The following is a 21,727-nucleotide window of genomic DNA, read 5'->3' on the forward strand; positions in this document are numbered from 1 at the left end:
TTTGAAAACAGAAAGATGTAAATGGAATTACACATTTTTCTATTCCACGAAAGATGGCAGGACAAACTCAACTGAGTTAAAATAAATGATAATTTATATTTGTCATGAATATAATGTACAAGAAAAGGAACTGTATTTCGAGAAGGTAACTAAATTGTTTTTATAATGTTAATTCTAGTAACTGAATTTTGTAAATAATATATTTTAATGACATTTTTTATGTAAAAAGTAATCACAAGAGGGTAAACCCTGCCGTATGGAGAAGCTTGTGGACATTGATCTTGAAGTTGTATAGGCTGGAGTGTTCCGAGAGAAACGGTACTGATTCCACAGGCTTGCACTTCTCCAAAGAAAGGAATCCAGATAAATTGACATTCTGGGCGTCTGCAGGTGAACTCGGTGTTCATGAGTAACGTCTGCTCATTGACTAGGTCTTACAAATAGTTACTCTAGGTGGTATTATGTTGTAAATCTGTGAAGAGCATCTGTCATTGTAGTAACGGTACAATAGAGTATGGTCAGCGACCTTTCTTCTATACTCTAAGCTGTCCAAGTTTGTTGTCATCTCTGGATCGCTCGTAAGTCGAATTGCACTTTTCTGTATTGAGCATCCTCAGGTTTTTGAGAAAGCTACTAAGCTATTCGATAAGTGAAGACGATAAACCCTACGATCATAATTTTTTTAGAATGTTGCCTATCAGACCTTGTCAAAAGCCTTCGATATGACCAGTGCGATTATTCTAGATTTCCCATATTTCTCTATAGCTTCCGTCCATACGTTGGTGATATAGGCCTGGAGATCCCAGGTTGATCTATGATTACGGAAGCCGTATTGATAGTCGCTGATGATGTCAGCCCTTACTTAAAACCGAATTAGTTCTTGTGTGGAAGCAGATTATAGTGTTTTTTGGACCTGTATATTGCGATAATTTTCATATTGATGAACAGGTGATATTTGTTAGAAATGAAAAAATGGAAAATACAAATGCTATACCAATTCAGTATTGTATAGCTTCTTGTTTTTGATCAACTATTCTGTATGTATATTTGAACCAATATAGGTTTCGATTTATAGTAGAATTGATATTGGAACTTTTTTACAGGTTGATTAAAAAGTCAGTAGTTTTCAAAAATATAATTGAATAAATGTATACAAATCTTGGTTTAGCGGTATACCAGTAATTAGCGATAAGTGATCAGTCATTATTAAAAGTATAATAAAGAAAACAGCAATAGCTTATACTATGTGGACAAAAAAAACATGTTTACTAAATATTACAATTTTTATTTAGAAGCACATTATATGACAAACTCAATAGAGTAGCAAACCCTTTCCGCTTATTAATTAGGTTTTAATTGCTATATTAAATCTATCCAGTACATTTATCACAGGCTAAAATGCGAAAAAATATTTTTTGTCAAGTACAAATAATATAATGTGTAGCGGGTATTGCTATTTTTGAATTTTCATTGGAAAATAAAATAGAGAGGATAATGTATGGTCATATAAGGTATGTGAACAGGGACGGAAGTATACATTTCGGACAGGAATGTGGTCTAAATTACAGTGTATACATTAAATAATATTTTGATAGTTTCGGGTTTAGATATATAATAAATCTATTTTATTTTGAATAACAGACGTTCAAATAATGTCCATATTTTAATTTTACTCAATTTCAACTATTGAAACAGTGACACACTTATAAATGTTGCTTCTCCTACTTCTATTTTTTACTTCAAAGTCATATAAAATTCCACTTGTTATGTTGGTGATGATGCAAAAGAAAATGTTTTGTATGAATACGTGCGATGTTTTTTCTTTTATTTTTGTATAAGGTACATTTCGACGTCAATACGAAATCGAACTTCCAGATGATAAGGACATTCTACAATGACACTGATGATATTGGTATCCACCTTAGGTTTACTTACATAATACCATTAGTGTTGCGGCTAGATCATTTTCACAATCGGCATAACAATCTACCAGTGGCGATATTTCGTAACAACAGTAATAAAAACTATTTCCACTACACTAACACTCACAATTACATTTCCATAAGCAAGTTATCGTCTTCAGAGACTTCAGAACTAAAACCTATTGACTCGACTTACCTGTTTACCTCAATTTTCCCACCAATAAACCTTCTGCGAAAAATAATTCCAGCGGGAAAACCTCCCACGCGTGAATAATTTATTCCTTAATTACTAAACTATAGAATGGGCTCTGAGGAATATGCCCTTTGTTCTTATTTAAACTGTTCTTACATTTAGTATTTTCAGTGCTTTAAAATTCATCCAATAATTTATTTTTCCATTCGTCTATATTTTAAATGAGCTGTGTGCTCTTTAAACCGGACATAAACGCATCTCTTTGTTAGCCCGATATAAATCCAGCCACAATCACCACAGCTAAGTTGATATATACCACTCTTTTCCAAATTTGGTGTTACATCCTAAATTACTAAATAATTGTTTTCATGTATTGTTGGATGTTGAAAATTGCTTACATTTACTTTGTTTAAACAGGCTTGGGAGGTATCAGAGCAAATTTTTCCTGTTTTTCATTTTGATTTTGGAAAGAGGATTTCTCAAACCTTAATTTTTCGTGGGAGAAAGTTTAGTGCTGGGAAAATTTAGTAAAAGTCAGAAAAGTCAAGTGATTAGATTTTAGTTTACCATCAGTTTCTGAAGATGATAACTTGGTTATCGAAACGAGCGTCCCACAGTGTAATCGTGAGTGTTGTTGTAGTAGTGGTAAACTCAGTTTACCTTCAGTCCCTGAAGACGATAACTTGGTTATCAAAACGCGCGTCACACAGTGTAATTGTGAGTATTGGTATGGTGGTAGTGTAAGCAGTGTGTTCAGTATGATTATCACGAACGTTTCCAAAAATTTCAACTTGTTTATTTTGTTTTTATATGTATAATTATCCAATATTTTCCAAGACAACTCTTTGTAGCATGTATGGATTAATCTGTATTACTACTACCACTACTTGATTCATATTCCTTGGTCGTGGAGAATATATTTTCTCTGTTCTCCGGTATATATACTCTTATTACCATATGGTTCGACTTAAACAATTTTATATCAAAATTTAGTACTTTTCAAAAAGTGATGATGATCATTGCTAATAATATTATGGATTGAGAGCAGAGGCATTTTCATAACAAAAATTCCAAAGTACACTTGAAATGAATTTTATTTACACATAAAGTATTCTATATATACTTATTTTTGTTTTTTTAAAGAAGTTTTCTTGATTTTTTTGTCCATTTTAAAATTCCATTTTTCATATAGGACATACAAAACCAATCATTATATCAAAGCGTATCAAAACATGGTATTGTCTTTTTAGTTATCAAATTCTTTCAGTAAATATGAAATTAGAGTCATAAAACACAAAATATTAATTTTAATAGTGTAATATCAAAAATATGGAAAAATACAATAATCTTTGAAATACAGCAACCAGAAATTTTAAAATATTTTGTACATACATTCGTATATTCAAAAAATCACCTCTTAAAATATACAATTCCAGAAAATGTATAAAAAAAGTCTAAGAACGATAAAATTTTTATTGTATTATGCATGTAATTTTTAAAATTATAAAAAATATATTTATGGAATTTTACAAAATTCTGATAAATAAACACAAAATAGAGATCATCATCTAATAATCTTTATTAAAATATTATTGTGGAAAATAGTGTCAGTTAGATTCTGAGGATGTTAGAATATAATTTGTGAATTTGGTGGGATACATCATTTTTTAAATAATTTCAAATTTATATGAATGAATGGAAATAAATAGGATCTGAATAGGAAATATTTGTAAATTAATATGTTTTTTTTAAAATGTTAGTAATCAGTAACAACACTTAAACAAACACCAATATGTTTTGAGAATTTCTAAATTTATTAGTGAAAACTCAATTGCAATGCAGTATAGTTCCTTCTGTAGCTATATTACAAAAAATATAGAAGATTGAAAATGCCTAAAAATCAGTGAAATTTTACAATATTACAAATACTACTTTAGATAATGTATTTAAAAAAAAGGGAACACTGTATATGTCACATTTATATTCTGAATATATTTCTACTTTGAATTATCTGCATTTAGGACCATTAGGCATTTCCATACTTTATTTTATTATTTACTTTCACTATTCTACTATGCTCTTATTTTGGCCCACTTAAAATCGTGCCAGAATAGTGTAGTTTTTTTAATTAGTTTAAGAATATCTGTTTTTACATGAATTCTTCTGCATATTACTTGACATCATTATAAAGTTTTTAAAAAATTATGATATTCGTTTATGAATGAATTAGTGACAATGCAAATATCTTCATAATTACTGTCACTCTTTACCTCGATCAAAATGAGAAATAACTATGGCAATAATATATGCATTCTCATTTTGTATCGTTTTATATTTATTAAAAAAATTTGATCACATTTGTTGACAACAACTTTACAAAATGTCTTCCTTTATTACGACGAACCTTTTTCTTCATCACGGGCGTATTTACAACTGAAAACAAACAAAGAATAAGTTGGAGAATCCTCGAACGATGAAGAGGTACTATAAAATAAACATTTCCGCAACTCTCAATATTATATTTATGAATATCAGTGATATGTTAAAAAGAAACACAAAATATTCAAGTTTTATGATCACCAGACAGCATTATTTCACGATTTTTTAATTGTCCTTAAAGAAAATACTTTTCGCCTCTTGGAATATCAAAATTGTTCGTCTATTCTATCAATGCGACATATTTTCAGTAGGAACTAAGAAAAATATTTTCTTTGTTAACAAAGAATTTCACCTGAAGGCATTGTTGTATTGGTCATGTTGGATATAATGACCTGGTTTTTGCATTCTGGCCTCCCAGATCTGCGGACGGCCAGCACACTTTTGAAAGAGGTAATTCTAAAACGCACATCGATGCTACACTCTGCCACACAGTAATAAGATCACAAACTGGTGCGTGGAATATGTCAATCCATATACACATCACCGACATATTCGATATCAGATAAAAACGAAGGAAGCAATAAAAAAGAAAAGCCCAAAAAACAGAAAAAGGACCTACCTGGACATTGACAAGTACGTAGAACTATTAAAAAAGAACAACGGAACGTACGAGGAAATACTGAGGGCATATAAAGATGCCTCCAGTAAAGACGATAATAATAATACCTGGACGAAACCATTCTGGTGGAATCCAGAGAAAGAAAATGTCAGAATTGAATACAATAGACTAAGATGTAGATACACCCGCGAAAAACAACAATTAAAACAGAAATGGGAAGACGGTATGAAGGAACAAAGCAGATTCCTTAAAAGACTAATATTGCAGGCCAAAATGAGATGTTGGGAAGACCTCATAGTAGATTTAGAAAACGACATATGGGGTCAAAGTTACAGGATAGTAACGAGCAAGTTGGCAAATAAAACACAAGGTCAGCTTAGTGCATAGAGGAGGAAAAAGATCATTCGCACACTGTTCCCAACAACGAGGAGGAGGAGGACACCGCTGGCGGTCAATGACAACGAACCCGTACTACTATTACAAGAGAAACCAATGAGTTTTACCAGCGAAGAGCTCGATAAAGCCCTAAGAGACATAAAAAACGGCAAGGCTCCAGGATCAGATGGCCTGCCTAACGAAGCTCTGAAAATCGCGGTGAAAACTAAACCGTTGCAAGTCTTGAATTATTTCAACGAACTTCTAGAACAACAACGGTTTCCCGACAGCTGGGAAACAGCTAAAGTCGTTCTACTTCCGAAAGAGGGTAGAGACCGAAATGAGGCAGGCAGCTATCGACCAATAAGCCTAATTAACTCTTTTGGAAAATTACCAGAACGCATGATCGCAAATAGATAAGCTGAGGAGATTGAGGACAAAAATCTTCTATCTCCACGCCAGCATGGCTTTCGACCCAAAAGATCAACGGTGTCGGCAATAAAGGAATTGAAGGAAATCGTAAAAAATACAAGCCACGAAAGCGGTGTATTTATGGCTGTAGACATCAAGAACGCTTTTAATACCGCTAAATGGCATAAAATAATCAAGGCATTTGAAGATAAAGGAATAAGCCCATACCTAACGAGATACATAAAGAACTACTTGAGCGGCAGGAGTGTGACTTCCGGCATCATATCACATAAGTGTCGATGGGTGTTCCGCAGTGCTCGGTCCTTGGACCAGTTCTGTGGAATATAATGTATAACGGCATCCTAGAGTTGGACTACGGCCCAAAGGTTTCTACCATAGCATACGCGGACGACCTCATATATAATATCGAGGGAAACAAAGAAAATGAGGTCAGAAACAGAACAGAGAATACTGTGGCTCTGGCGGTTCGTTGGATTACAGCAAACGGACTTAAAACGGTTCCGCAAAAAACGGAGATACTAGTAGTGAAAGGACTCCGAAAAACAAACGGTCCTTTCAAGATTCTTGCGGAGAGACAGAGGGTCGTGGCCAAGACAAAAATAAAGTACCTAGGAATGACCATAACCAAAAATTTCAATTTTTTGGAACACACAAAGTATACGGTCGAAAAAGTCAACAAAAAGAAATCACAACTACGGAGGGTGATGCCGAACGTAGGGGGGCCTGGCTATTGCAAGCGCAGAGTTCTGTGTCAGGTAACGCACAGTGTTCTCCTGTATGCGGTGCCAGTCTGGCGCGATGCCATGAAGATACAATCTTATAAAGAATGATTAATGGCTGCCCAAAGGAAAGACTGCCTACAGGACCGTATCGGCTGAGGCAGTTCAGGTTATAGCAGGATTTCCACCGATTGATATCATGATAACTGAGACATGTATCCTATATAAAATAGGAGGCAGGTTAGCCGGCAATAGACGGACAGCAAGAGAGAGAACATATAAAAAGTGGCAGGAGAGGTGGGATAGATTGGAGACGTAGGCTCAGTTGAGATAAAGGAATGACGCTGAAATGACAACTTGTTGTCTTCCCGGCGTACGCGACTCCCAAGGATTTAGGAGGAGGAGGGTGGTTTAGTGGGTGAGAGTCCCACACAAAATCACAGTATTGCACCCGACAGCTGTGAGGACGGCATTAGCTTCCATCCCACCTCAGGGCAAAATGAAAAAAAGGTCTGCGGACGTAACGCTGTGTGACTTATTCTTTAACGGACATTGCTTATAATCAAAAACGAAGGACTTGATAAACATTAACGCCATCACGTTACAAAATGTTTTGAGCATATTTGTATTACATATTATATTATTGTTAATGTAAGAAAATTACAAATGTTATGCTTTATCATAGCCATTAGTTCAATGAAATGATTAAAAGGTTAATAGTGGAATTTTTATAAACAAATCTTACAACACTTTTTACACAACTTTCCGTACTTATTTCTCTTACTATTTCACTCCTAGATTACTCCAATTAATTAGTATCTATCTTCTATTTGTCAAACCTTCAAATAAACTTTTTTTGTCATTTTCTTGTCCCCCTGTAGATTAAATTATTCTATTTATATAATATCATTTTTTTACATTTACCCATATATCTTATTCAATTTCTCATATCGAAACAAAACTTTTTAAAACGTCGCAATTATAATATTATTTATCAAAAAATTGAGTAATTTAGTTCCCTGAACTAATGTTATATTTCAAAGCAAGTGTGTGAAACTGGGTTGTGTATATACACACGTTAAAGAATGTACGTTATTCGATTTGGGACAATCCGTATATTGATTGACCTAGTCAGTCTTCATTGCATTAAAGATATATTCTCACACGTAAATATAAACTCTAAAATAATTCGTTTCTGACAGCTGGGTTTCTACAAAACTATTATTTGAAATCATCATTCGGCTTATATTGCTTCAGGCGGGTGCTAAATGCGTTCAACCATGGCATAACTGACTAAACTCATGTTATTAAATGTTGAGATTTATAACAATAAAAAATGATTTATTTTTACTGTCTTGATATGTCATAAAAAAATTAGAAATACAACGTTGTGAGACCGTGAATTAAAAATAGGACAATGAATATGGCGGTGGTGAGTCAATGGACTATTACTAATTTTGATGAACAACTTTTGATAATTATAATAATGTTTGTTACTACTTATACGAACTGTTCAGAGAATGTTTCCAAATCATGGATTATTATAATATCGTTTCAATATACACGAGTTTTTTTTTATTCAAAATTTATTTAATCATTTTAAAGTCCACATCTAATAGTAATCTTTATTATGTACTCCTTCCTGATGGATGATATATTATTTTTATAAATATCTATATTTTTCCACGGCAATTAGTACTTATAACGAATGTTTTTTAATGGAAATAAACAAGATATTCATAAATGGCAGCTCAAATTATCGAGACAGGATTTAAAATTTAAACAATAGTTGTGCAAAATCGAGATGTGATTATGAAAACTAATACGCGCTGTCAAACAAGTGGCACCAAGAGAAGAAAATTACCTCTTTTTCCAAAAATATTCTAATCACATTCAATAATAGAATTAAAATTTTTCACTTTTTGAAAAATATACTCAATTCTAAAAGCTAAATTTGAAATACGGCATCAATGTTTCAAGATATGGAAAATTTAATGGATATCCTTTACTGGAAAGTGAATAGCTAAAATATTAAAATTCGAGTAGCAATCTTAATGTTTTGAACCTTTGTCGTAATGTCTTTACACCATTGTAATTCTCAAATCCCCACTGGTAATTCCGCATACACAAGCTAATATATATATGGAAAGTTTATGGTTTGATGTCATATAATTATCATCCTATTACTTTTTTTTTTGGTAAATTAAGATAAATCAACACTTATTCAACTAATAAGTGTGCTCAGTCAATGTTGGAATTTCGTATAAGTTTTGTATGTTCCAAATAAAATATTGATTCAAAAATCCTTCGATTTATTCACATAAGAACCACTTCTCGTTTGTTAAGAGCTGGCGTTTTTATACCTACTTCTATGGTGACGGTTGATTTCACCGTCTAATATATTGTCCTTGAATCGATTGATATTTTTATCGATTATCGATCAATAATAAGGTACCTACACCAACAGTCTGGATCAAAGTAAATTGGTCTGCTTTATTAGTGCCGACAACAGCTAAAATTTTTTTCAGAAAACTCGATTTTTACGAAGTGATCACTCAATTCCATCGTTTTTTGATATTAAATTAGTTACAATATTTCAAGATTGACGCCTAAATATGAATCAGCAGCAAATTAAGTCGTAGAAATAAAAATTTCGCGACTTGATTTTGATATCGAGTTGGAAATAATTTTGTTTTTTTAACGAATAATTTTTATAAAAAATTATGACATGTTTTTGTCTATAATGTCTCAGCTGAGTGGATATTAACTACTTCGTTATAAAGTCTCTTAACAAACCTTTTTTATCAAGAATCCCCACCATCTCTTTAAATACGACAAGCGGGGAATTTTTGATTCAATAAATTTTTTTGCCGTTTTTGCACCGTATACTATTTATAAGATAACGTATTCATTTTTATGGATTCTATTAAAATCAATTTCAAAAATTGACACCCTGTATACAGACGTTCGATTCATAATAATATTATTAGAATTCAAATTATCGACGTGGGAACATTTATAGCTTTTATATTATTAAACCGTTATTCAATTATTTTACTAATTACTGAGCGTTAATAATTATTTTCAAACGGTTTTATCCAGCTAGCCCCGTTTGTTGTTTACATTTTTTGAGTTGAAATTAGTTATTAAAATTCAAATCCGTTCCTGTTAACAGTTCGATATGATACTCAGTAAACACCTTTCATTCCGCGAATAACATAAATTCACAGATTCACTATCATTGTAAATCTAAAATGAACACCTACGCCACTGATTTTTGAATTATATACACAAACCCCTATATATCTATTAAATGAGAACTTTATGCGTAAAATAGAGTGAAAGTTGAACCATAAAAATTAGATTACAATTGACATTTAGATATGTAATTATCCCCTAAATTCCCATACGTATTTCCTATTATTTTGAGGTGTGTGTGGCGCCATCCAAAATCATTTAAGTAAAAAGATAATATACTAAAAGCTAGATAAGAAAATTAGCATTTTGGCCATCACAAAATTTTCCTCATCAAACTAAGAAATTGAATAGACAAAAAATAAAATCGTAGACAAAAATTATTAGACAAAAAAATTTTGTCTAATAATAATTTAAGCCATATCTTGGTAGTAATTAGATATCTGGGGTTAATTTTATGAATATCTCCATAGATACCCATTTTTTTATGGTTTAGCTATATATTTTATTTCCCTTTACAACAATATCGTTGTTAACAAAAACTTACCTGACTATGAGCCAAAATAAGAATGTCCTTTTTTTCTTTGGGAAACCTAAGTTCTCGACCAGCTAATCTTGCAGATTCTAATTCCCTTTCAGCCTGATTAAGCTCTTTCCTGAGCGAACCCGAACATTCTTGTTCCCTAGCTATCCAATCTAATGCCATTTGGGACCTCATGTCATCATCCAAGGCTCTGTTTGAGTAATGGGCTACAACTTCTTGTCTACTACATTGTCGTTCACGCATGGCTTTAAGGCTACCGTTCCAATGAAGAAGTTGAAACACTGTCATTAATTCTTGAAATTCTAACATAGTACGCCCTTTGTTCGATTCTAACATAAATCTGAAGGCGCCTATGCCTGTATTTGGATTGTCGGCTTCTTCACTTTCACCTAAAATTTCGATTAACTCTCAATATAAATAACAAGTGACGCATTGCATTCGTGGAATGTCGATCTGACATAGGGTCATTTTTGTTTACTTGATTTTTAGTACACGAAACGATATTATTACTACACATTTCTAGCACGAACTTCTCAACACATCTCAAAAATATACTCCCCCTTCGTAAAGTGAGTCCAAAAAATCAAAAATCGAGCACAGCTTCAAGTTTCTAATACACTAAAAAATTTTTATTCCAAGAAATATCGCTGGAATATTCCCATTCTCATAAAAGTGGGCTCATTTTTTAGTACATTTTTGACAAAATTCAATATTTTTCATTGATCATTACTCTATAAAATTAGTGGAGTTTCATGAGCCTGATATTATGAAATTTTTCTGAAATAACGTATTTTTAAATAATACTCCACATTACCTTTAAAAGATGATCGTGCCTCTGCCACTGCTTTTTCTATAAAATCGTCAGATATTCTTCTAGAAGGATGTTCATTAAAAACGGAATTCATTAAAGCTATTTTCGCTGCACTCCGACGTGCTTCAGCTTTGGTTGGACAGTTCTATGAAACATTCAAATTCAAATATTTTTGAAAAATAAAAAACTATCAAGTACTACAACATTTTTATACGTGTATGACTGTATGATTAATTTTCTAGGATATTTGAATAACATATTATTTTGAATGATAAGTAAAATAGTAACAACTTAATTAAAAATATAATACTTTTAATATATAATTATTAAAAACATGATGATTAACTCGTAAATCTTGTCAGTTTGCAATATCAACAGTGCTGCATGCTGCGAATTCTTTATTCTGAACATATTCTTAGCTTGAATCAACTTGACACTAGTCGACCAATGTTTGTTTGGTCCATATCTCTTACAAATTATCTCATTATCATGATCTTTCAACGTAGTGTGTCTACACATGATGGTACATCATCCATATCAGATTATTATCATGATATATCCAGTCTGATATACATCAGACGAACAAGATTTCATTCAACAATCGCCAAATTGTTTTAACCTGTTGATTAACTACTTTTTTACAATTACCATTATTTCCAAGAAATTATCTACAAGGTTCGATTGAAAGTTTAAAATGTGTAGTTCGAATTATAAAAATATACTTGTAAATTCTACTAACTTGAAAACTACCAAAGCAAGATCCACCTGGTAATGTAACATAACAAACATATGGTTGAGCATTCGAAGGGACTGATTCGTATATTACAAGGGCACCATTACGTAGATCTGCACCTCTGGCTTGTTTCATTTGCCAGAATTCTTGTAAGGCTTCCACTACATTCACTAAAACAAATTAAATATATTTCAACATACGGTTCTATTAGAACGATTTAGATACTTATTGGTGTAATAATAATAGATCACTTCACTCAATGAAGAAAAGCCAAATCAATTCGAAAATATAAGGGACGAAATATACTGTTTTGAGAAAAATTATTTTCCTTTCCATTCAACTAATTTTTAACAGTAGGATAAAATATTTGAACAAATAGTTAGCCTTGAAATAGTTTTGTGTTCATACTTGACAATAATTTTACTGATACTAACAAAGTGCCAGAGAATTTCTGGAAACGAAACGAAATCTTATTCAAAATTTGTAAAACCAACTCGAAAAAATTTATTTCAGTCAATATATTCAATATAGTCTCAATATATTTCAGTCCTAATTCCATAATACAGAAGGTAGCAACAAGGATTATTTCTTATTATTACTTAATTAAAAAAAATTGAGTTCAAGTTTTATAATACAGAAGTTTTTTTCATTAAAAGTAATGTTGACTAAAATAAAGATGTTTGTATAGAAATTAAAGTGTTTTTTAAATATAAACTAAACCGAAAAACTCCTTCCAATGGATATGATTGGAATTGAAAGACTACTTTTTCGTTTAAATACATATTACTTTATCCCTATTTATTAATTTTTAAAATGATAGCAGTGAGACCGGATCTGCAGATTCAACGGGGTTACTAAGTAATCGGTAGCGGGGTATATGTAATGCACTGGTTCGTCAACGGCATTTTACGTGACATAGCCAGACAGCAAAAAAGTAACAAAAGCGGCATAAATTCAGTATGAACTTTAACTTGTACTATTGAATGTAGAAAAACTGGCCTTTCACAGACGAGATAATAAATAACGAGCCGACGAACTCTTTCGGTTTTGGAATTAGCCCATTTGTACCTTTGTCTCGTACATCTCGTACACAAAAATTATCATGTATGCGACAATCAATATGATAAATATAACAAACTACTAGACGAGACACAAGCTTATTCCACGTACTTTTTAGTTGGGTTTTAAAACTGCGGAATTTATGAAGAAAACATTTATTCTATATTCTTCGGAAAAATATATGAATGGAATAAGTATTAATAGAAAATATATGTGGGTTCTTTTTTTACGTTAAGAAAATTTTCAATCAACACAAAGTGACAATCGACCAAAACTGGCATCAATGGTTGTAAATCGACGATATCTGACCAAGTTAGATGCAAACTCACTCAAATATATGGGAATTGATATATATATATATATATATATATATATATATATATATATATATATATATATATATTTGTATAACAGGAGTAATGAAATGAAAACATGTTTTATAGCCTATAGAGATAATTCTAAGTCTCACGATATTGCATTTAGCAGTGGAATGTGTATAAGGAAGAATGAGTCACAGATTGCGTAGAGAGGTAATTCTGCGGGAAAACTAACTCCCCCGTGCTGGTTTGACAACAATAATCCTGGAACATGTCGCGGGATGGAATTTCGAAAAATTATAGTTTCTTCAAGGCATTCGATACAAAATATAGTAACATTAAGTAGTGAGATTAAAACATCGATACTGTACATGGAAAGAAAACTATTAAATCATCCGGTTCAATATCAATAAAAAATATTAAAAACAAGGATTAATGATCATGTCGAATAACTGAGCTATTCTCTAATCTCTAATCAATTCCACAATGATGTGAGAATCCTTTGACGTAATTAACGAACTAGAAAAAACATAGTTGTGGATAAACCAGCAAAAAAGGGTATCAGCATTCGTATATTATTGGAAGAAATTGGAAAAAAAAGAATCGAAAGATGGAATACGACTGCAGGCTCAGATTCTCAATGTGCATACCGGATGGAGTTGAAAGACTCATTAAAGTGGAAGCCGGAGGATGTTTTTATTTATTTATTCAAGGATCAGGAATTAAATAAGTACCGATTATTAGATTTAGTATATATGTTACTGTGAATGTCCAAATTGCAGTATATGTTAAGATACTCTGGTGCCTGTTAACGTCCACCAAGGTAGTTGGTGAATGACAGTTATTTATCCGTTTCATGACGACTTCGGTCATTCACCGTTGAATGTTATCATAGACCACGACGACTTGGTCAATGTTCATTATGATCGAAATTATGATGCCTGCGTGATTAATATAGAGAAATAATGATGTGTGGAAACAGAAGTTCTGGGCCAGTGAATGTCTAATGAAGTCACAAATTGTTACAAATAAATAGATGCAAATTGTTTATTAATCGAAATCATTAAAACAACATACCTATAGGTAAGTTCGGTTAGGATTAGGTTAGGTTAAACAAACATAACCTCTTCGTTACTTGTGTTAAAACAAAATAGCGCAGCGACGTATTTTCGACTGTGGTCAGTGAGTGAAGCAGCGTATATTAAAGAGAGAACAGTATATATGACGTTCTCGCTTTTCGAACCAACACTAGCGTTTGTTAACATTCACACAAATTGTAAATCGTCTAATCGAAAGTTCACAGTAACTCCTCCGTGTAGTGTATGTCCGATTCAAGTATAAATTAAGAACAGTTTTCGAATTACACCATCGAAATTGGTGATTGTCGACATACACTGGTGCATTTTAACATTCACTAATATTGGACATTCACAGTAACATATATACATTCTTCGATTTATTTGTATCTTAAATTTCTTTGAGCTAGATGGAATGGGTCAAGGAATGAAGAAATTGTGGAAACATAGGAAACAGGAGTCCGATTAGAAGATCTATCGGTGAAAAAAAAATAGATCTTTGGCATAGTTTGAGATGCAATTGTTGTTATTTAGTACATGCCCAGTCAGATGCATAATTCTTTAATAGGAAATATTATTTTCATTAATATCTTAATATTTATTCTCAGCATTTTTTTAAATCAACCGAAACATAAGTCCAATTTTTTGTACAGTGTAGTTATTGTACATTTTGATATTATATATTAAAAATATCTAGCTTTATAAGTTGTGAAGATTCTTCTACGAAATGGCCTTCATTAATTATTACAAATAATGTGACTACATTTTGGAGGATCATTCATATTTACTCCTTAATTAATATTTGTTCCGATCTTAAAAAAATACCAAAATAATTGTTTCAAATATTTTTTAAACCTAAAATCATGAAACTAATGCAACTCCCACGTTCAAATTAATCGTTATTTATAATAGTACTCAATAACGAAAAAAAAACTACTTGAAGCATATAGCAATCAACTTACGTAAGTAAAAAGGAAAATAAAATTTGACTAAACTAAAACACCAAGAATTTTAATATTTTCTCACTAGTGTCGTTTGCCCATACTTTACATTTTATGCTCATACCTATACCTCGTCTGAATTCAAAAAACATCTCCAACCAATCTAGACATAAAATTTTAATTTTGTTATAAAATGTTGAATACGTACATTACATCTTTATTAAAAGTGAAAATACGCTTATAATCAATGAAGCAATTTTACGATTTGTCAAGCTTTTGGTTTCCAATAATATATAAGGAACGATATTGAATAAAATTAGTGTGCCAAATTTCTGCAATCGTAACAATAGAATTGATAATTGTGTTAACGTACACCGAATTGATATAGAAACCATGGTTTGTGTCAAACTTAGTGTAATCGGTTTTAGCGCAAATAAAAGAATTTTTTTAAGCCTCATTCACATTCCACAATTCTCGCTAGATATAATCCATAGGACTTAAATTGTTAAATTATTTAATACTTTTAAAAGAACCGGTGTCTACTCCTTTTATGATAATCAAACAATTTTAAATTCACAGTTAATATTGAAGGTGGCTATGAAACCTTTATTTTATTCTATATTGATACTAAATTTCAAAAATATTCTCAAACTTTTATAACCAGTAACGATATCATAGAGATTTTTTCCGTAATTAAGTAATTCAAAATCAGTTACTGAAAAATACCGTAATTACAGTTTCAAACACAAGATAATTCAAAATTATTAATATCTTTTTCTACTTCTTATGAAAATGAGGTTCAATATCTTTCTGTTATAATAATTATGTTGTGGTTCAACTCTTAGCATGAAGCAATAGTCAACCATCATCTCATCTTTCTTGATATTTGTTCTCAATAGTCTTGATGAATCACAAACCAGTTTATTGAAATTATTAAGCATGGAGTTGACTACATTTATTTATTAATTAGAGTTTTTTCTATTTCCTAAAAAATCTTCCACGTTATATTTAAATTATTTTCAAGCGAAAAATTTGCTCATGTCGAATACATCATTTGTAATGTAAAAAGAGAGAGAGAGAGAGAGAGAGATTCGTTGTGTAAAGTTTGGAAGAATAAAGAGGATTTTTTTTGGGGAATTTAGGTATGTTTGATTCGGCCCTGATATAGGAATTTTTTACTCTGCAGGGCTGGGGTTGTGGTGGTTTTGTTGGGATGTTGTTCAGCTGCTTCTAGCGGGGTAAGTAAAAACGGTTCTATTATTATTTTTTGTGTTTTTTGGTTTTTTTTTTATATTTTTTTTTGTTTTTTTTGTGCTTTTTTTCCTAATCTAATTTGGTGTGGGTGGGTACAGCTGCGGCTGTATTATTCCCTATCGTCGGCCATTTGGCTTGAGAACCGGTTCACCAGGTTGCAGGGAAACCGCAGAAAACCTGCAATACCGACGATTTTGTAATGTATATTTATTTTAACTTAAATACCCATGATTTTAGAAACAATATTTCAATATTTTATCCCTTCTTCTATTTTTATACTCGGTTAACTTAACAAATGAAGTCTTGTTTGTTAAAAGGTTAAGGGCCTATTATCAAGACGCCTACGCGAAACTGGTCCGTACTAGCACATTTTGCTTAAAAAAGATGACATAAAATTCTAGCGACGTTATATATGTTTAGAGCTTTTCGATTTTCTACAATAGTCCTGACCTGTTTCAGTGTCTACCTAGATTCTATTCCTTTATGAATAGGAATTAAGACCACTAAGCGGCTATCGCAATATAAGATACATGGTGCACCTTTAGTCTTTGGAATATTACGACTTTGTTGGGACGTCAAAGTGATCTGCGAATGATTAGTGTCTACTAATAGTGTTTTGGTCGAATGCATTTCTTTGATAATTCCGTTGGCAACTTTTTGTCAGATTTTCTGATATTGAAATCCAGACAAATTGACAGATGTAGTTAATTCAAATCAATACTCATATGTGACTTTATTGCATTATGTTTAAATGATTCACTATAATTGTAAACGTTTGGTAGATTGATATCAATTCGCAATCAATTTCTTATCAAGAAGATTAACATTTGGATACCGAAGTTCTATTCATTCAGGAATTAATGAGCTCTACCAGTGCCATTACGTTAAAAAATTCATGAAGTGATCGCTGTTGATTATTTATCGGCCGTCCTTTTACCATATTTTTTGACCCCAGCATATAGGGATGAGTAAAAACTGCTTCAAAAAGAACACTCCGATTCAAAAATTTGTTTATGTCCCGCTTTGACAGACATAATGTCACACAATTTGAACATGCGCCATCTGTGAATCAGTCTCGACGACCAATCGAACAGTATTGTATATAAGTATATGAACAGATTTGAAAATTTTAAAAATAAGACAAATAGAAGTAACTATTAAATGGAAAGAGTATTAGAGGTAGTGCGCGATATAATTTCTAAAAAACAAAACGAATTGGTTGTTTGCGATGAGCATAATCTTTGTTGTCTGACGATTCTATTCTATCACGTTCCAGATTTAACGCTTGGTAATTAAAAGATTCTAATTAAATTAAATTGAAGGTTCAGGATAATTAAATAACCGAAAGCACACGGAAATTAATAAATTAATATCAATATCGTATCTACTTTAATAAAGTAAAAACAAGATAAGATTACCACTTCAAAATTTAGGATAAATTAAATAAAACATTTATTATGAAGATTTTTGAAAATATTATAGCCGTATAATATTCACGCCGATGAAAGTTGAAAAAAATTTTCAACACACATATTAAAGAATTGTCACTAAATAATAAATGAATAGTTTCTGTAAATTGAAATTTAATAAAAAAACATGTAAATGTATATTTACATACCTCTATAACTGACATCCTCATATAGTTGGAGCATGGGGGCTGTAGCCGAACAGGTCCATTGGGGGTCCGGGTAGACCATCATGTCAGTCCTATTGTTTGTAGTTGCATTAGCCGCGGTGACCCCGTCAGCATCGCCGGAAGGTTCAAGAATGCGCCGCGAAACAAGATCGCGGCTCGCACATGCACTTCGCATTAATAAGTACCACTGGTAGTGCCACTGGTATGGTGGGCGCGCTCACTTTTTTATTTTTTGTTTTTGCATCCCGGTCCTGTGTGGTGTGCAGAGCACCGAGTAATAGTGTCCTAGCCCTGGCCGTTGCCACCAAATTACATCGAAACGACAATCGAGAGAATACAAAGCTCGCGAAGAAGGCAAAAACGTTCTTCGTTCGTTCTTCCCAAAATCCGCCGCCGAGAGACCAGAAGTGTCAGTGCCCTGCCTGGTGCCTGCGACCGTCAGCTGGTAATCGCGACCACCTTACTGCACAAATGCACACTACTGAGTAACGAGTCCGCTGTCTTCTTATTCTCACTTTATTCTTCTCGTCGTTCTTCCTTCCTTTTACTTCTTCTTAGTCGTCGCGACTGCCGATATTGTAGTACCTACCCGCGAACGCAAACCACTTGTGTTATTATTTTAGTTGCAACTGTGGTACCGTATATACATCTAGTCTGTTCTGCTCTGGCAGTGCCAATGCCGATACGTTCAGGCCCGAACCGGCAGCAAACCACTACTTCTTTTCTCCTACTCAATATTTATTTTTGACGGTCCAACGCATCACCGGATCAGGATTTATTACAATTTTTCATGTCATACGGCCCTCTTACTTTTTCGGTTATTTTTTTTAATTCTCTCATGTACTTATACGTACTCTATGATATTGCAATGTTTAAGGCTTTGTCGCTTTTCTTAACAAATTAATTATATTTTACATTTCATGTCGTCCACTTTTTCTTTTTCTCATATATACGAAAGAAATTCCTGTTATTATTTTTACTCTTTTCTGTACCTGTTTCCATCTATTTCTTCAACTCTCTTTTAAACACGATTTCATTGGCATCAGATATGAATTATGTTTGCCTCAGATTGGAGATTCTTTTATAAATCTAAAAATCTTTACATTGTTTTTTGCTTTTATTATCTCTATTACTACTATAGAGCACAATTTTTATCAATATTTCAACCTCTCCAAGTTTTTAAAATTGCAAAACAATATTTTTATCCATATCAGAAATTTATATTACGATTATAGGAGGCGCAAAGTTGTTCTAGATTATGTGTATGAGCCGTGTACATGAAAAATGACGAATTTACGACGTTATATACTTTGTTTTGATATTTTGAATAGATATTGCAAACTAGTATACGAATCACAACTTGCCAAAAAACGTAATGCGACAGCTAATGTTGCTTTGACAGCTACGCACTCTCGAAATATGTGTCTTTTTTCGCAATTTTTGGTCCAATCAAATTTATTAGGACCTCAAAGTTTGCAGGAGACATGCGTTGGAAATTTCAAAAATGTCCAGTACTATCATCCAGGGACAGTATATTTATTAAATGGTTTCCACCATATTCATTTCTATATACATACAGAGATTTTTCATCTAGCAACGTCTCCTTTGTGTGACCTTCTTTTTGGTAGTTAGGTGATTCATAATGATGTAAACGACACATTTTTTCTTTATTTCTAATTAATTCATTAGGTAGTACTGAGAACACGAAAAGAAAGATTTGGAAATCTCATCCGATACGAATAGTAAATTTTCTGCGTGACGACAGTTACTATGCGACATAAATCGTTTCTCGTTATATCTACACGACATAAATCATGTGCATCACAAAAATTTTTGTCGAATGCTACACAAGACTTTATGTGAGATGTGGACCCGGCTTTAGTCGTTTTCTATGAATGTTTTTATATGTAACACCAACAAGTTTACATCAGTTTTTTCTTTGTTTTTATTGACTTCCTAACGAACGTTAATATCTGGTTTTATGTTGGTATATGAAAATATATTTTATATGCAATTTTAATCACATTTATGCTTTTACATACATTACTACAAATGAAAGGTTCAATTAGTTGAAATATATATAAAAAAAACATTCTGAAATACATTTTATCACATTACAACGGAATGAGATTGTATCTTAGTATTTTAAATTAATCCAATTGTACACTGTTAAGCCGGTCCTGTTTTTTATTCACTACTGTCCCCTTGAGATCGCCATTAGCAAACCCGCAACCAATTCGTACACTGTTGACATTTCGCAAATTTTCTCATTGTGTAGAAGATATTTGCAAAATCGTTCTATTTTTTATAAATAAGACTTTCATTTTATTAATCAAAACTAGTTTTTTTATCATTAATTTGCTGATTTATTTAATTCCATGAGTGATATCTCATTTAAAAATTATATTTAGAAGAAACTACAAAATCATAAAACTGAACGTAGAAAAGACCAATTCAAAGAATCACTAGATTCAATCTGTTACAGGCAATTTTTCCATTACATGGGACAATGTGTACTGGGATAGATGAATGAAGACCTGTTCGTATGAATGTGAAATAACAAGAAAAAATATCCCCTCCCAAAACGACGCAATCTTAGCAGAAATAGTGCCCATCAAAAACAATAGTATAGAGTATAGACTGTGCACGGAAACAACAATAAAAATAATCGTAATAATGTTTTAATCAATTACAAGAAAGTTGACATCTGGAACAAGAATTATTTGACCATTTAACGCCATATTCGTCAGGTGCGTCAACTAAATATAGAACACTCCGTGGAGAAGATCGAAGCCACTATATTTCGATACTTTATACATTCAAATTATTATTTTGAAATAATCTTCTCGAGGTTCGCCTTGCAATGATATTATCATCTATTTTATATTGTCTTTATTATTTTTGAAAGCTCTAAAGTAAATTTATTGAAAGCAACAAATCAACGTATTTTCGTTTTCATTTTACGTAGAATCGCATTTTTTAACACATTATCGGCAACACTGTCTGACGACTAAGTCTTCAGCCTCTTAGCCGTCAGAGCAGTCACATGATTTTTGCATCTTACCATTTACCAACTTTTTTTAATTAAAACTGGTATTCCCTCTTAGTGTACCGTTAGTCTAAATAACAGCAACATAATTGTTCAATAGATATCTAGCTCACCCACGTTCGACAATTCATTACCATTTTTCCTATTTCGCATTAATCCTCGGTAATCTTTATATATATATATATATATATATATATATATATATATATATATAATATATTATTGAGAACGTGGCAAAGAAACATCAAAGTGGACTAACTTTAATATATTATCAGAGCTTTCGAATACTTACGTATTCATCGTCTGGTATTGAAATTATGGTCAAATAATATATAAGAAATATGTATAAATGTATAACAATAATAAAATTTTACTTACAATAATTAATTAAGGTTTCCGGTGATTTTTGATATTATTAGAGCTTGTAAAAATTTTTAAATTCATAGAATTCAAAATTCAATATTCAATTTGAC

At 32.0% G+C, this 21,727-nt stretch overlaps 1 protein-coding gene and 1 long non-coding RNA gene across 2 annotated transcripts; one reads left to right on the forward strand and one right to left on the reverse strand.

Moving 5' to 3' along the window:
* Nucleotides 1–62: 62 nt before the first annotated feature.
* On the forward strand, nt 63–21,143 carry LOC130896367 (uncharacterized). Its single transcript, XR_009059565.1, has 2 exons — nt 63–145; nt 20,691–21,143. It is a non-coding gene; the product is annotated as an uncharacterized LOC130896367 (long non-coding RNA).
* LOC130896358 (protein limb expression 1 homolog) lies at nt 3,677–18,895 on the reverse strand. The gene is made up of 5 exons (XM_057804386.1): nt 18,188–18,895; nt 11,929–12,092; nt 11,193–11,334; nt 10,382–10,767; nt 3,677–4,548 (listed from the first exon to the last, which is right to left on the reverse strand). The coding sequence occupies exons 1-5, from the start codon at nt 18,378–18,380 to the stop codon at nt 4,543–4,545; spliced, it is 891 nt and encodes a 296-aa protein (XP_057660369.1). The 5' UTR covers nt 18,381–18,895; the 3' UTR covers nt 3,677–4,542.
* Nucleotides 21,144–21,727: the final 584 nt, after the last annotated feature.

Source organism: Diorhabda carinulata, chromosome 1 (genome assembly GCF_026250575.1).
Source record: "Diorhabda carinulata isolate Delta chromosome 1, icDioCari1.1, whole genome shotgun sequence".
NCBI classification, from domain to species: Eukaryota; Metazoa; Arthropoda; class Insecta; order Coleoptera; family Chrysomelidae; genus Diorhabda; species Diorhabda carinulata.

Coding starts and splice junctions, on each gene's coding strand:
- LOC130896358 (XM_057804386.1), bottom strand. CDS start 18,380: ATGCGAAGTGCATGTGCGAGCCGCGATCTTGTTTCGCGGCGCATTCTT. Junction 12,093..18,187: donor TGAGGATGTCAGTTATAGAG/GTATGTAAATAT, acceptor AATTTGTTTTAG/TGAATGTAGTGGAAGCCTTA. Junction 11,335..11,928: donor CTTGCTTTGGTAGTTTTCAA/GTTAGTAGAATT, acceptor AATGTTTCATAG/AACTGTCCAACCAAAGCTGA.